This window comes from Ornithorhynchus anatinus, chromosome X5, assembly GCF_004115215.2.
Source record: "Ornithorhynchus anatinus isolate Pmale09 chromosome X5, mOrnAna1.pri.v4, whole genome shotgun sequence".
Lineage (NCBI taxonomy): Eukaryota > Metazoa > Chordata > Mammalia > Monotremata > Ornithorhynchidae > Ornithorhynchus > Ornithorhynchus anatinus.
Genome location: NC_041753.1, coordinates 56,472,194 through 56,489,327, shown reverse-complemented (window position 1 = coordinate 56,489,327; position 17,134 = coordinate 56,472,194). Strand labels below are relative to the sequence as shown.

General features: G+C 41.8%; 1 protein-coding gene across 3 annotated transcripts in view; it reads right to left on the bottom strand.

Moving 5' to 3' along the window:
* PIP5K1B (phosphatidylinositol-4-phosphate 5-kinase type 1 beta) overlaps positions 1–17,134 on the bottom strand; it is a 242,653-nt gene that overhangs the window by 129,083 nt on the left and 96,436 nt on the right. For all 3 annotated transcript variants that reach the window (XM_029056073.2, XM_029056070.2, XM_029056072.2), the window contains exon 4: positions 7,717–7,785. In XM_029056073.2, the coding sequence (XP_028911906.1) occupies positions 7,717–7,785 (69 nt within the window). The remainder of the gene's footprint in view (positions 1–7,716; positions 7,786–17,134) is intronic.

Sequence of the window (17,134 nt, the reverse complement as noted above, 5' to 3'; positions counted from 1 at the left end):
TGACAGAAGAGCAGTCTCCTGGGCAGCGTCCCTCCCTCTCAAAGGACACTGAGTTTTTCCATCTTATTTAAAACACGGTGCTACCTAATTTAGTTTAGAGGTACCACATAATGCCCATGCTAACTGGAGAATTCAGACTTGTTTAGCTAGAGAGAGGAGTTGTGATAATCCTGGGAAAGAAATCCTCTAACTTTGGGACTGAAAGGGGTTCTTTAAAAACAAATGATAAAGAAAACTGATTGATATTAGAGGGGTTGTGGGTAGAGCCTTTGGTGAAAATAATCCCATCAAGCCCTTTGTTTTTGCTTATTTAATTAGCTGTACCCACCCATATTGTTGCTTAAAAGATATGAAGGGTGATTTGAAATTGATTGCCCAGGGTAGGGGAGACATATCAGTGAAACATGAATTGCTTCTGACTTAATTGTTTATTAGCAGAGAAACTGGCTAAATCTCTCCTGTCCACGTTAATAGTTTGTTCCATCACTGAAGAGGAAAAGGGAAAGTACTGTGACTTTCCACGTGGATGAATGGAACAAGATAGAAGTCCAGATGCTGTTTCACCCAAGGGAGTGAGGTGTATGGTGTTTTGAATGATCGTGGTTTTTTTTTTCCTGTGCTTTTCGATGAACACGCCTATAAAACATCGGAAATATCTGAATAATCTTTCTCCAAATAGTTCTGTTCATTCAGTCGGTCTCTTCAGCAGGTTAAATCAAAATCCGCTGGGCAAGCCTATTTCCGTTACACCCCTTCCTTTCTATTCTCTTGCTACCCAGTGGCGATGCCATTCAGCAGAGAGCATTCTTGTGGAAATATTTTGGATAGGAAAATATTGAACGCCTAATTAGGGAGGCAATGGGGCCTAGTGGACAAGGACATGGGACTAGAAGTCAGGGTACGTGGGTTATAGACCGGCTCTTCAACTGACTTGCCTTAACACCTCTGTGCCTATAAAATGGAGATGAGATAGCTATTCTCTCTACCTCTTAGACTGTGAGCCCTGTGTGGGGAAGTGACTACCGGATCTGATTACTTCTCTGTGCCTCAGTTACCTCATCTGTAAAATGGGGATTAACTGTGAGCCTCATGTGGGACAACCTGATTAACCTGTATCTACCCCAGCGCTTAGAACAGTGATCTGCACATAGTAAGCACTTAACCAATACCAACATTATTGAGAAGCAGCGTGGCTCTGTGGAAAGACCCCGGGCTTTGGAGTCAGAGGTCATGGGTTCGAATTCCGGCTCTGCCACTTGTCAGCTGTGTGACTGTGGGCAAGTCACTTAACTTCTCGCTGCCTCAGTTACCTCATCTGTAAAATGGAGATTAATTGTGAGCCTCACATGGGACAACCTGATTACCCTGTATCTACCCAGCGCTTAGGACAGTGCTCTGCACATAGTAAGCGCTTACCAAATACCAACATTATTATTACTACTCCAGTGCTTAGCACAATTATGGGTGCTTCCTCCATTAGAGTGCAAGCTCACTGTAGGTAGGGATTTATGCTTCTCTACTCACTGTCTACCTTTGCTGGAGAAATACCCAAGGAATCTGATTCCCTAAAAAAGGGATTTTCACTTTCTGAATGTTTTCATGTAAGCCACCTAAAATGTCAATGTCCAATTCTTTATTATGTCTGGGTCGGCGAAGTAAACAAACCTCATCTTATTTTCAATAAAAATGACAGTGCTGACTGGCCTATTGATTGTGGCTTCTGGATGAAAACACAAAGACAGTCTGTGTTCCAAAAAAAAAAAAGTATAAGTGGCTTGGACATAATTGCTAGGTTACTTGACTTGCAGAAATTATGTTCTTATTCAGTTACTATAATAAATCCACAATCACACAACTAATGTTTTAAAAAGCAACACTTCCAGTCCTCAAGAATCAGACCAATTACCGAGCCTTAAATCTGAAGCCCAGCACTAACCCTTGCTCTAATCATAAAGTGGTTTCATATGAATTAATCTTGTCATTTATGGAATTTTGATTTTTGGCACTGTCAATGAAACAGTCTGCTGGAAAATGGCTTTTTAGGTTTTTTTTTCATTTGAAGCTATGTATGACTTGACTGAAATAAAAATTAAACAAAGGACAATACAAAGGCACCATTAGCAAGTGAAAGGCTTTCATGGTCTACACGGAATTATTATCCTTGAGTGGATCATCCACTCTGTGAAATATCAGTACCCGATTTTTAAGCTCTCTATGCTCTCAGAGTTGGTGAGATTCCTTTCCTTAAATCTTCTCTCATGCCATGGCACTGGCAGGCAGCAACAGGTGGTGCTCTCTTCAGGCACCGTTGATCTCTGACGGCCTCCCTACATTGCTCAGACAGGTCTTGGAGTGCTTCCCCAGAGTACCTTACCGAGGCTCAGGCTGCCTCCTTTGCTGTCTATCATCCATGCCACCATTTCCATACCATATTTATCTAGTACCTTCTTCTGAGGGGATCAAAAACACTTTTCGGGGCTCCCAACTACCAGGGCCAGGACACTTAAGGGCTCATGGCCTTGGGTCCCTCCCACCCTCCAATCAATCAGTGGTATTTATGGAGCAAATAACTGTGTGCAGAGGACTGTACTAACTGCTTGAGAAAGTACAATACAAGAAAGTAGGTAGACATGATTCTTGCCCACAAAAAGCTTAGAGTCTACAGGGGGCTACAGACATTAAAATTGATTACAGATAGGGGAAAATAAAAGCGTATAAGGATTTGTACATTCGTGCTGAGGGGCTAGGGTAAGTATAAAAGTGCTCAAGGGGTAGACAGTCAAATGCATAGTTGCCACAGAGTGGAGGGTGGAGAGGGGAAATGAGGGCTTAGTCGGGGAAAGCCTCTTGAGGAAGATGTGCTTTTAAGAGGGTTCCAAAGGTGGGGAGAGTGGTGCAGTGTCAGATATGAAGGGGGAGGGAGATCCAGGAACAAGGGAGAATGTGGGTAAAGAGTCGGCTGTGGGACAGATGAGACTGAGGTACAGAGAGTAGGGAGGTGTTAGAGGAGTGAAGTTTGCAGGTTGGGTGGTGGCAGGTGATCGAGGGCCTTAAAGTTGATGGAACGGAGCCTGTCTCTGATGAGGAGGTAGCTGTGCAACCATTGGAGGTTTTTGAGGAGTGGGGAGATATGGACTGAATGGATTTTCAGAAAAATTATTGGAGCAGCAGAGCGAAATATGAACTAGAGGGGAGAGACAGGAGGCAGGGAGGTCAGCGAGGAGGCTGATGCAGTAGTCAAGGAGAGAATTAACAGCTTGAATCAGCGTGGTAACTGTTTGTATGGAGAGTCAGGGCAGATTCTCAAGTTGTCGTGAAGGTAGAACCGACAGGATTTGGTGACAGATTGAACATGTGGATTTAATGAGAGAGATCAATCAGGGAGAATGCTAAGGTTACAGGCTGGTGAGACAGGAAAGATGGTGGTGCTGTCTACAGTTATGACAAAGACAAGAAGAGGACAGGGTTTGGGTGGGAAGATGAAGAGTTCTCTTTTGGACATGTTTGAGGTGTCCAATAGAGATGTCCTGCAGAGAAGGAGAGAGATCAAGACTGGAGTGGTAGATAAAGGAATCATCCTCGTAGAGAGGTAGGTGAAGCCGTGGGCACGAATGAGCTCTTCGAGGGCACAGGTGTAGATGGAGAATAGAAGAGGGGACCCAGAACTGAGTCTTGAGGGGCTCCCACAGTTAGAGGGTGGGAAGCAGAGAAGGAGCCTGTGAAAGAGCCTGAGAGGGAGTGGCCAGAGAGATAGGAGGAGAACTAGGAGAGGACAGTGTCAGTGAAGCCAAGGTCAACTATGCAATATTTAAAGACTCTACTTACATGAGATTGTGATAGTAGAATGGAAATGAGAAGATAGTCCCTTAAATGAAAGGCTAAGATCAGCAATCCCTGGAATCCAAATCTCTAGAGTAAAGTTAATGTTCTTTTTCATTCATCATTGTCTGTCACTGCTAAACCCTAAAATATGATTTTAGATATGGGTGTGCGTAAGCATATGGAAAAGACAGTGATCCCTGAAAAGGAACTTGCCAACTGAAAACATGGACTATCCCCTTTAGAGGGTTTTTGTCTTAAAAATGTTACCCTGAGTAAAGAAGAGGTCTATCAAAGTTAAATACAGATAGTTTAAGTCCCTATCTAGCCTTCAGTTGTCAGACGATAGCTGTCTTTCCACCTTGATGACTCAGCTGTGGTGAATTTGACCCACAGGTGTCAGTGTGGCTGACAAGGCCACACTAAGGCCGACAGTCCGGATAGGTTTGCCAATTGCAGGACTGATCCTGTTTTCAGTTTTTCCTCTTAATTCCTCAAACCTCTTGAAACTTCTGCTAAATGCTCTCCCTCTGTTCCCCCATAAACACTCCTTTTATTCTTTCATTCATTCAATAGTATTTATTGAGCGCTTACTATGTGCAGAGCACTGTACTAAGCGCTTGGAATGTACAATTTGGTAACAGATAGAGACAATCCCTGCCCATTGATGGGCTTACAGTCTAATCAGGGGAGACAGACAAAAACAATAGCAATAAATAGAATCAAGGGGATGTACATCTCATTAACAAAATAAATAGGGTAATAAAATATATACTAATGAGCGGAAGAGCACAGTGCTGAGGGGAGGGGAAGGGAGAGGGGGAGGAGCAGAGGGAAAGGGGGGGAAAAGGGGGCTTAGCTGAGGGGAGGTGAAATGGGGGGCAGAGAGATAGCAGAGGGAGCAGAGGGAAAAGGGGAAGCTCTGTCTGGGAAGGCCTCCTGGAGAAGGTGAGCTCTCAGTAGGGCTTTGAAGAGGGGAAGAGAGTGAGTTTGGTGGAGGTGAGGAGGGAGGGCATTCCAGGACAGCGGGAGGATGTGGGCCAGGGGTCGACGGTGGGATAGGCGAGAATGGGGAACGGTGAGGAGGTGGGTGGCAGAGGAGAGGAGCCTACGGGGTGGGCAGTAGAAAGAGAGAAGGGAGGAGAGGTAGGAGGGGGCAAGGTGATGGAGAGCCTTGAAGCCTAGAGTGAGAAGTTTTTGTTTCATGCGGAGGTCGATGGGCAACCACTGGAGGTTTTTAAGAAGGGGAGTGACATGCCCAGAGCGTTTCTGCAGGAAGATGAGCCGGGCAGTGGAATGAAGAATAGACTGAGCGAGGAGAGACAGGAGAAAGGGAGATCAGAGAGAAGGCTGACACAATAATCCAGCCGGGATATTATGAGAGCCTGTACCAGTAAGATAGCCGTTTGGGTGGAGAGGAAAGGATGGATCTTGGCAATATTATAAAGGTGAGACCGGCAGGTCTTGGTGATGGATTGGATGTGTGGGGTGAATGAGAGAGCTAAAAATGAAAATACACCACATCGGTCTATCTGCCACATTGTCTCTCAACATTCAGTTGCTATGTTTCATGGTCTGAAGCTGCAATTCACAGCATTACAAATGTTCGCCTGTGTCCCCTCTCTGCCTTCCTCCAACCTCTTTCAGATCACCATTCAGCAGCTATTTGGAAATCCTGTTTGTCATTCATTCTCCACATGTTTCACCTAGCAAAGCTGGGTTGAGGAGAACATAAGCTATGTTGACGGGAGACTTCATTCCAGGACCATGTTATTTTTGATCTTGCCTTGCCAACTGATGTTAAGTTTGGCACTGAGGAAATTGGATGTGACTTCTGTGGTGGGCCCAGGTCCCAAAACCATTATGAAAGTTGGACAACATTAGACTCTAGTCCTTTGGTTTGGGTCAGGAAGATCAGAGGGATCTGTTTCAGCTGAATTAAGAAGATCTTCAGGCAACCCCCCAGAGAAAAGTAGAGCAGAACTGTCCCCAGAAAACGATATCCTTCTCTTTAGACAAAATGGAGGATCAGAAGGAGAAGACAAAGACACTTCAATGAGGCGCTGATAATCCAAGAAAGCGTCTCACTCACAAGCCTGATACAGAACTGTTAATGAGTCAGAAACTAAAATGTATTGAAAAAATGTTAGGGAAGATTAAAAGGTTAGGTAAGATTCACAATACATCTTTAGTGATGTATTATGTAAAAAGTTGGAAGTCAACTTTTCACAACACGACACAGTCTCATGTATTGTAATTTTGGTATCTTGATGAATGTTATTTATACATTAATGTTTGAAGTAATCTTTACTTCTGGGTAAGAAGGAAGGCGTAGTAAAACTAACATATAAAGATACTCCCTTACATAGGATTGTGTTGAGTATGATGGGAATGAGGAGATGGATCTTGATGAGGAGTAAGCCCGGATATCTCCATAATGGAGGACTACATTGTATGCTGATCTTCACATTAAATTTACTATCCTTTATTATAATGATGAAATTTATTAAGGGCTGAATCCTGTGCTAAGCACTGGGATAGATACAAGATAATCAGATTGATAAATTCCCTGCTTTACACGGGCTCAGATTGAAAGAAGGAGGGAGAGCAGAGATCTCGTTCCCATTTTACAGATGAGGAAACTGAGACCCAGAGAGATTTAAGTGACTTGCCTGAGGTAACACCATAGGCAAGGAGCGGAGCCAGGACTAGAATCTGGGTCTCCTGATTCTTTTACTCATTCAGTTGTATTCACTGAGTGCTTACTGTGTGCAAAGCACTGTACTGAGCACTTGGGCGAGTAAAATACAACAACAAGCAGACACATTCCCTGCCCACAGTTCTATTCTTTTTCCACTAGGCTACGCTGCTTCCACTACTGTCTAAGATTACCAAATCTTAAGGACATCACCAACGGTAAAATAACTTCATTCAGGAGATAACCTTCCCCCTTCTTTACCAATACACACATTAAGCATCTTCAAAAGTGCTTCATATAAAAATTACAGACTCTTACACATACCTACTAAAGGGTTACAAAACAAGTACTTAGAGATCTAAAAGGTATGGCTAATTTGTAATCAGGTAAGTATGAGTATGTGAATTCATTCATTCAATCGTATTTATTGAGTGCTTACCATGTGCAGAGCACTGTACTAAGTGCTTGGAACATACAATTCGGCAACAGATAGAGACAATCCCTGCCCAACAACGGGCTGTGAAGTGCTTGAGAGTATGAAGTGCTTGAGAGTCTCTCATCCACTTTTCTTTATGCCCAGATACCTTTGTTGCTAAGAGTGTAGACTGTAGACTGTAAGCTTGTTGTGGGCAGGGAATGTGTCTGTTTGTTGCTGTGTTGTACTCTCCCAAGGGCTTAGTACAGTGCTCTACATACAGCAGGTGCTCAATAAATATGAATGAATGAATAAGAGCCAAGAATTTCATACATGTATCTTTGTGTGTGTGTGTCTGGGGTGGGGGGTATGTTAGTGTATGAGAAAAGGTGAGGCACACTGGGTTAGATTCACAGCACAGTCTATCACATGGGATGAAAGGCTGGGGGTGGGATAGGCCAGTAGTGCCAGAGAAGGCTTTTTTTTTTACACAAAGGAAGAAATTGCACAGAAATACTTAATGCCTTTACCTACTGCTTCATTTACACTCTGAAGGTAGTGAAAGCAAGACTCTATTCCCCGTATGACGACTCTGATTTGGGAACAGCAAGGTCACTTGAATCACTATATTTTTCATGCAAAGGAAGAAACATTTACTTTAACAGCTGACCTACAAAACTCTCGATGAAAAAGAGCTCCAAGGCAGCACTTCCATATTAAATTGGACAAAAAAAAAAGTGTTCTCTTGCCAGAAGAAGGTTACTAGAAAGAAAAGAACATTTACCTTTTTGTATGTTTTCTCCTCGCTTTGTTTCCCACCAGTTGCATCTCCATTTTCAGTAGAAGACGACATCTAAGAGGACAAATATGAATATGAAAGTCATTTGTATTTGAAAACAAAAATCATCAGGGCAGTTTATTATACCTTATTAGCTAAAATCTGGATTTTGATTAATTTTATTTTAAAGTAAAAAAAAATAAACTGATTATTTGAAACATGGATGAATGTTGCCATTTCTTCTTTTAAACATAAATGAAATTATTTCTCAACAGAGTGCTATTGGAGAATTAGTTACCAGAATACCTTTATGAATATTATTTTATTTAATATACTTGGAGGAAATATGATGTGTGAATCACATATATTTATTATGTCTTCCTTTCTAAAAACCCATTTGTTTCATATAGGAACAATGAGTATATGTAAGAGAAGCAGCTTGGCTTAGTGGATAAAGCATAGGCCTGGGAGTCAGAAAGATCTGGGTGCTAATCCCAGCTCTGCCACTTGCCTGCTGTGTGGTCTTGGGCAAATCACTTCTCTGTGGCTCAGTCACCTCATCTGTAAAATGGGGATTAAGATCGTGAGCCCAATGTGGGACAGGAACTGTGTACAACCTGATTAATTTGTTTCTACCTCAGTGCTTAGTACAGTGCCTGGCACATGGTAAGTGCTTAATAAACACCATTAAAAAAATGTAAGGGGATCTCCAGCACTTCCTTTGTTGGGAAAAATGTAATAAGAATAATAATTATGGTATTTGTTGAGCGCTCACTATGTGCCAGGCACTGTTCCAAGCGCTGAGGTGGATGCAAGCCAATCAGGTTGGACACAGTCCCTGTCCCATGTGGGCCTCACAGTCTCAATCCCCATTTTACAGATGAGGTAACTGAGGCACAGAGCATTAAAGTGATTTGCCCAAGGTCACACAGCAGATAACGGAGTCAGTAGAATGCATGACCTTCTGACTTCCAGGCCCGTGCTCTAGCCACTATGCCATATTGCTTCAATACAAAGTAACCCTTAAAACAATATATGATTCTTCCTACATTATTCCCAATATAATTTAATGTAATTATGCATTAATTCTGGCATTCTTCCAAAATGCTCGATGGGTATGTGTGTGTGCGTGTGTGGGTTTGTCCACATCTTGTTAAACTCCTTCACCTTCTTGCTAAATGGGCCCAGATCTGCTCTGTGGGTTTAGGAGAACACGTGTCAATTCTAAGGTGACCACAGGCTCTGATTTTTGGTGTCTGACCTCAGAATTTTCAGGTCTGTCCCACTTCCCATTTTAGGTTCTTTGGGACAGTTTGTATCCCTAAAAACCAGAAGAAAAAAGATAATCACCTGAGGTGCACACAAAGCTCAGGTGGTGGGTGGGGCCACAAATGGGAAGGAGATATATACCCACATAGGTACATACCCCTTTTCTCTACTTAGGGGCAATGAGGGTTGGGAGGGGAAGACAGAAGAGAAGAGAGGGCATCCTGCGTCCACAGCTGTCTTCCCTGGACTTTCAGCCTCCCAATAAGTCCCATGCTTACGGTCTACTAACTCAGATTTTTTTCTTTTTTTTTTTTTTGTATCTGTTAAGTGTTTACTGGCACTGTTCTAAGCACTGGGGTAGATACAAAGTAATGAGGTTGGATACAGTCCATGTCCCACACAGGGCTCACAGTTTTAATCTCCATTTTACAGATGAGGTACCTGAGGCACAGATAAGTGAAGTGACTTGCCCAAGGTCATACAGCAGACAAGTGGCAGAGCCAGGATTAGAACCCAGGTCCTTCTGACTCCTAGGCCCATACTCTAGCCACTAGGCCACGCTGCTTCTCGGAATCTTCCAGTGGCCATAGACACCAGAGTAGCCCAGCAGCCCCAGTGAGGACACAATACAGAATGGGCCAGTTCATTCGGTCAGGACAACCTAGAAAAAGTGACGATGTTGGCCCTGGGTGAACGGGTCCATCCTGGACTGTGTCTCCTCTCGGTGGAAGCAGTAGGGGAACCAGATGAGTGCTTCCTTTGTCCTGCTCCTCCTATTCAGCGTGGCTCAGTGGAAAGAGCATGGGCTTTGGAGTCAGGGCTCATGAGTTCGAATCCCAGCTCTGCCACTTGTCGGCTGTGTGACTTTGGGCAAGTCACTTAACTTCTCTGTGCCTCAGTTCCCTCATCTGTAAAATGGGGATTAAGACTGTGAGCCCCACGTGGGACAACCTAATTCCCCTGTGTCTACCCCAGCGCTTAGAACAGTGCTCGGCACATAGTAAGCGCTTAACAAATACCAACATTATTATTATTATTATTATTCCTTTGTCAATCCCTCTTTAGTTCTGCCCCTTTTCCTGGTTCCACCCCTTTTTGGTCCCTCACCTACTCTCCACAAATTGACCAGGTTTCCTGTCACCCTAACTGACACCCTCTCAAATGCCTAGTGCAATACCATGAAACATCACGGATGAGGATTTCCTGTTTTCTATATCTAGCCTCTGTGGTATTTTTGTGAGGTTTTTTTAGCTTTGAAAACAGCTGCACACTCAACTTGGGGTTCATGAAAGACTTTGCTTAATCATCTTGAGAAGACCAAAAGACCTCCCAACGTATCTATGGCACCACTCTCTAGTCCACTGTGCCCCAGGTTCTGATGGGATATGATGGATGAGGGAAAGAAGGAATGTGCCATTTTCAGGCTAGAGATCAAATATTTCATTCAACCATTTGCTGGAGCAGCAGTGACTAGCAGAGGGCTAGTTTGGAGGATGACTACTATGAGATACATGTCTGATTAGGATTCGACTGCACTCTCCACCCATGAGCCCTCAGACTGCAACATGTCAGTAAGCAGCATAGCATAGTGGACAGAACACGAGCCTGGAAGTCAGAAAGTCATGGGTCCTAATCCCGACTCCGCCACTTGCCTACTGTGTGACCATGGGCAAGTCACTTCACTTCTCCGTGCCTCAGTTACCTCATCTGTAAAATGGAGATTGAGACTGAGCTCCAAATGGGACAGAGACTGTTTCCACCTAGATTTGCTTGTATCCAGTCCAGTGCTTAGTACAGTGCCTGGCACAAAGTAAGCGCTTAACAAAGACCATCATTATTATTATTATTACTGCTGAGCTCAGGTATTTGAACCCTTGACCTAAATCAGAACACTAGTACTGGGTGTCCTTCATTGTCATTTTCTTGAATGAGGGGGCCCTCAGAACAAATAACTTATATACAGAGCTATCCTAATACATGGCAAACATCTCCCTTCATTGGGAAGATCCCTGGTTCATGGTTTGGTTCCACCACATCAATTTAATTCTTGGAGTGCATTTGCTTTTAAAGGATATAATTTTGTCTTAAATTCTCCATCTTTTGCCACATTGACAGTTTAAGAACTTTTCTGCTTTTTTTCTGACATGCACTGATGCTGTCAGATGTCAGGAACTGAGAAATGAATTGGCATTTAACTATGAAAACTTTGATACTAACTCAACAAGCCCTGTTCTCCTTTCTGAGGTCCCTTGGGCACTACCGTACACCCAACTGGTACTAAGGAGAGGTAAATAATCTCCCCCTGTCCCTCCCTTATTTTCCAAGAATCATTCTCTGTGTGGTTGCCTATTTTCCAGTTCCTCCCACCTGTCTCTCAGGAAGCTGAAGTGGTGTCAAGGGAGAATGAAGTAGAATAAGAAGCAGCACAGCCAAGTGGATAGAGCATGGGCCTGGGAGTCAGAGGACCTGGATTCTAATCCCACCTCCACCACTTGTCTACTGTGTGCAGACACAACAAATCACTCCACTTCTCTGTGCCTCAGTTACCTCATCAAGCAGCCTGGCCTAGTGGATAGAACATGGGCCTGGGAGTCAGGTGGTCAAGGGTTCTAATCCCAGCTCTGCCACTTGTCTGCTGTGTGACCTTGGACAAGTCACTTAACTTCTCTGTGCCTCAGTTCCCTCATTTGTAAAATGGGGATTAAGACTGTGAGCCCTGTGTGGGACAGATACAATTATCTTGTACCTACCGCAGCGCTTAGAACAGTGCCTGGCATATAGTAAGCACTTAATACATATCATAATTATTATCATTATTAAAATGGGGATTATGACTGTAAGCCCCACGTGGGACAGGGTCTGTGTCCAACCTGATTAGCTTATATCTACCTCAGCATGTAGTACAGTGCCTGGCACATAGTAAGCACTTAAATACCATTAAATTAAAAAAATGAAGAATGGGGGGGCATGTCCTCTTCACATCCACTTAGCACATTTGCACAAAGGCATAAATTAGCATCCTTATAATTACAGCAGGATGTGGTGAGGTAGGGTGGAGAGGGCATACGGAAGGGCATTCTCTTCCTCTTCCTTCTCTCATCCCAAAATTAAGTCCACAGAGAGACCCTCCCTCTATGGATTTTAAACAGTTCATTTTCCTCCTGCTCCTGAGGCAGAATCTGGCTCAAGAAAAATAGGCAGAGCCTTTGTGACAACACTACTAGATTTCACCAAAAATATATGAGTAAGGTTTACATACCTTTTTGAACTAAACTGCAAATTATCTGGCACTGAAAAGGCTAGGGAATTTATTCTTTGAGGCATTTGAGTTTATTTGCCAAGCTCCTACTAAAACAAACCTCCCCACCACCCCCAAAAAAATCATCATTATGGAACCTGACTGTCTGGCCTCTCAATTAGAGATGTTAACTTCCATAAATACTTTCTGATATTGAAATAGAGTCAGAGACCTTTGAGTCTAGCTAAAGACTTGGAAGTTCAGCTTACAAGTAGTGAACAAAAAGGTATTCAGTGATTTGAAGGTTTAACTGTTCTTGGTATCATATGCTATCTGGCTTGGGCACAATCAACAAATCAATCAATTAATCACATTTATTGAGCACTTAGTGTGTGCATAACACTGTACTAAGCACATGGGAGAGTACAATATAACAGAGTTGACAGACTTGTTTTACAAAACTTTATCACTCTTTGTTTCTTTATCCTGCACTGTCTTTCTGCATGGCTATTCTTCCAGGTAATGACAGCATAAGGAGAAGGTAGTTCAATCATCACTGTACTGTAGAGCAACATTTTCTAACTTGCACATTTGATCAAAAAACACTATCAGTATTTACCAATTACTGAGCAGCTATTACATGACTTCCAGAGCCCAGAAAAAGTACAGTTCACATCGAGGGGACTTGGGTTGAATGAATAAGAAACATGTCATGAAGACACAGAAAACTTGAAGAAAACAGAGAGCTTTCAGCAGGAAGAAATAATTGGCACCTAATTTCATTTCTTTTCCCATTCTACCCTTTGGATCCGAATCATCGTAATCATCAAACCTAAATTTGTCATTTCATTTTTCTGTAATTAACTCGCACTAAGGCATTTTATGGTAATGTATTTTTATTTGGACTTTTATTGTTATAGTATATGCTCCTCAAGTGCAGGGATTGGATCTACTAACTCTACTGAATTTTCCCTAGTGCTTAGTACAGTGCTCTGCACACAGTAGGTATTCAATAAATACTACTGCTTGATTGATAATATATTCTTGTTATTATATCGGTGCATTCACATTTAATTGAGGCAGAAAAACCTTTCGGTAATATTAATCTGCAACTTGAAAACCACTCATTTTACTGGAAATTCCATTCATACATCTTTGGCTAATTTTTAAGTTATTTTTTTATTCTACATTCTTTGAAACAACTGAATAGCACACTGTGAAATAATGCATATTCTTCAACTATTTCACTGCTGTAGTGTTATTCATATAGGTAACTGAAATCATGGTATCATACTGAAGGCTTAGTTTTTGAAAATACAGCAAAGTCTTGATTTTCCAGCTCATCATCTGACTCATCTTACCTGGATAACCAAACAATACAGATAATTATAAGGTTTTGGGCATGGATTCATTGATTTAGTGTACAGATTAATAAAACTACACGGAATAATTAGATACAGTAATTTAAAGCAATATTTACTGAAAAATTGGCACAGATAATCCACAGAATAGACTTCTCCTCTTCTGCAGTCTTGCATTTTCTCCTGCCTACACTGTAAATTCACTGTGGGCAGGAATGTGACTACCAACTCTGTTACACTGTACTCTTTCATGTACATAATACAGTGCTCTGCACACCGTAAGTGCTCAATAAATGCAATTGATTGACTGTACAATGAAAATATTCCTTTAGTTCATGATTTCTACAATGTTTGAAAGTAAAAGAGTACCTTTTGTCACTCAAGATGCTGCCAAAATCACAAAAAGCACTTTATAGGACAATAATGTTCATTATTCTGAAAGAAAATATTGCTATTCTCACATTTTACAACAGGGGCATTGAAGGAGCATGAAAAACACTACCAATGTGCTGCTTTTTGCATTGTTTGCTCGGTAAAATTGTATTTCGCAATGTTGGGTCAGACTTGTTATAATGTGCTTAACCATGAAAATCAATAGATATGTGGTTAAGAATATTTATTAAATTAGCAGATCACTCCTTTCTGCAGGAGGAGACTATTTAATACACATCTCTCCTTTCACCTATAAGCCTCTAAGCCTTTTTATGCCATTACCTTGCCATCTGAGGGAAATTGGGACATGGTAAGATCAAATGACTGATCCAAGTTTACAGGAGTTGGTGGGAAGGTTGGGCTGTGGAATTCACAACTCTTGATACTCTCCCATTACTGCTCTCTTCCATTTCCCCCCACCACCTCCTTAACCCCCATGAGTGCTTGCTGAAACAGAGACACTTTTGAAATCAGAGATAGTACATACATTTGAAAGGGCAGAAACTGCAGAAGAAACACTTATTAAGGATGAACATTTACAGCTGTTAGTCTTCTCACATGCTCACTCAAACAGAAACCGGAGTGATAAAGACTGACCTTTCCCAAGGGAAAGTACACCCTGATATTTCTCTGAGAAGCCAAACCGAAATTTCAATGCTGCTAGGAGATAGCTATCGTATAGCTATGAAGAAAGACATGTTGGGTGTTTGTATTGATTTTGGGGGTGATAGCCTTAATTCACCATTTTGTTGGGGAGGAGGAAAGCATGAGAGGACCCACCCAGAACATTGAAGCAAATATTAAAAGGACTGTGGGTTATTTTATCCAGGATAAAAAAAAAAATCCCAGTTGGATGCAACCCTGGGAATGATGCCAAGATAAAAATGCTTGGGCTGAAGGCACAACACAACTCTGTTCAACTAATGCAACTCGGGCCAAATTGTATAAACATATGCTATACACACATGCATGAGAATATATCTTTAAATTGTATATTATATATTTATACACACTGAATCACTGAACGAATACCCACATAAGTATAGAAACATAACATATGTTATATATTCACACACTTACATAAAACAAATGTACGCAAGTAGTATATTTACATACACTTCCAGACACTTATGCTTTTTTCACCAGTTTCCATTTAGAAATGAATGCCACCTGTTCACTATGAACTCAGATGGAAAATGGAACCAATCAAAACAAATTCCAAGGCTCTTAACTTTTCTCAAAATACACATTAATCTTCTCTTTCAATGGCTCTTGAAAAGTGAATAAAATGGAAGATCTATAAACGATGGTTATAAAAGGCTCAGCAAACAAAGGGAATGTTTGAAAGAATTCATAAACCTTTTCAAACAGAGCAGTCACTGCAATCAATAACAATAACGGTGGTATTTTTAAGCACTTACTATGTATCAAGCACTGTAGATACAATCAGCTCAGATGCAATACGGGTCCCACATGGGAATCACATGTATTTATTGAGCTCTTAAAATTTGCAAAGCACTGTCCTAAGCATTTGAGAGCATATATTAGAATCAGTAGACATGATCACTTATAATCTAGTGGGGGAGACAGACATTAAAATGAATTACAGGTGGGGAAGTGACACAGTATAAGATATGCAAATAAATGCTATGGTAGGGTGTGAGTACCTAATATTTAGGTGACTTGGAAGTGTGGAAGCAATAGTTGGAGTGGGAAGAAGGTGGAAGGTGAGAGATTAATTATGGAAAGTTTCCCAGAGAAGTGGCTTCCTTTAGCCTGTAAACTCCTTGTGGGCTGGGAACATGTCTACCAACGGTGTTATACCGTACTCTCCCAAGGGCTTAGTACAGTGCTCTGCGCTCAATAAATATGACTGATTGATTTCAGAAGGGTTTTTAAGATGGGAGAATGGTAGTTTTCTGGGTGTGAAGGGAGGGAGAGTTCCAGACAGAAGAAAGGATATGAGCAAGAAATCAGCAGTGGGAAAGATGAGAACAATTTGCAAAAAGTACGATGTAAAAATGGCTCTTAGGATTCTGCTGTATTCAAACTAAGGGAACCCATATCATTCCATAAAATATCACTCTTGCACTATCATTTCTCCTGTTCCAACTGCAAAGAAAGAGAAGGTGGCCCAACAGAAACATAATGCTTCCTCTATTTATTATTATTATCATTATCAAATAATTGTAATAAATATAATTATCAATATCAAATAATGGTATTGTTAAGTGCTTATTATGTGCACTTATGTGCCAAGCACTGTTCTAAGCGCTGGGGAAGATACCAGATAAGCGGGTTGTCCCAAATAGGGCTCACAGTCTTAATCCCCATTTTACAGATGAGGTAACTGAGGCACAGAGAAGTTAAGCAGCTTGCCTGAGGCCACACAACGACAAGTGGCAGAGTCAGGATTAGAACCCACGTCCTCTGATTCCCAAGCCCGTGCTTTTTCCACTAAGCCACGCTGCTTCACAAATTCATGGCTGCAGTCTTTAAGAAGTGCTTTGTAGAAAGTTTTTACATCTTTTTAAAGGTCAAAAACTAGGGTTGCATAGTCATAAACACAAATACATTTGTTAAATCCCACTCTCCCTGTAAATATTACTGTGAAGCAATGTCTGGGACTTACTTCTCTGAGACTTGGTACCCTGGAATAGGAAGAAGATCAGTGTGTGTGTGTGTTGGGACAGGGGAGGAGGGTTAACATAAGTCACTGAGTGCCTAGTATGTGCAGCACTAGGGTAAGTGATGCAGTCTCAAAGGCCCTCTCTCCTTTCTTCCCTCCTTTTCCCTCTCCCATTTCCCCCTTCTCCCCTTATTGCTAAATTCAATTCCCCAGCTTAATAGCCTATCCCCTATTTTGAAGTTGCAAAAATTATGCAAATATAGGGGGGCAGTTATGCTAGTAAATACAGTAACACCCCAAGTCAACGGTATGTCCCTGCTCTCTAACAGAAGAAAGTCCATAAATGTGGAATAATTTGCTCACAGTGCTAAACTTCCTCTTCACTTAATTCCACTTTCTACCCCTTTCATTATAGTGAAAATATGCTGGGTATTTGTCAGTAATAATCTATCAAAACACGGTTAATCAATCAATGGTATTTACTGAGCGCTTACT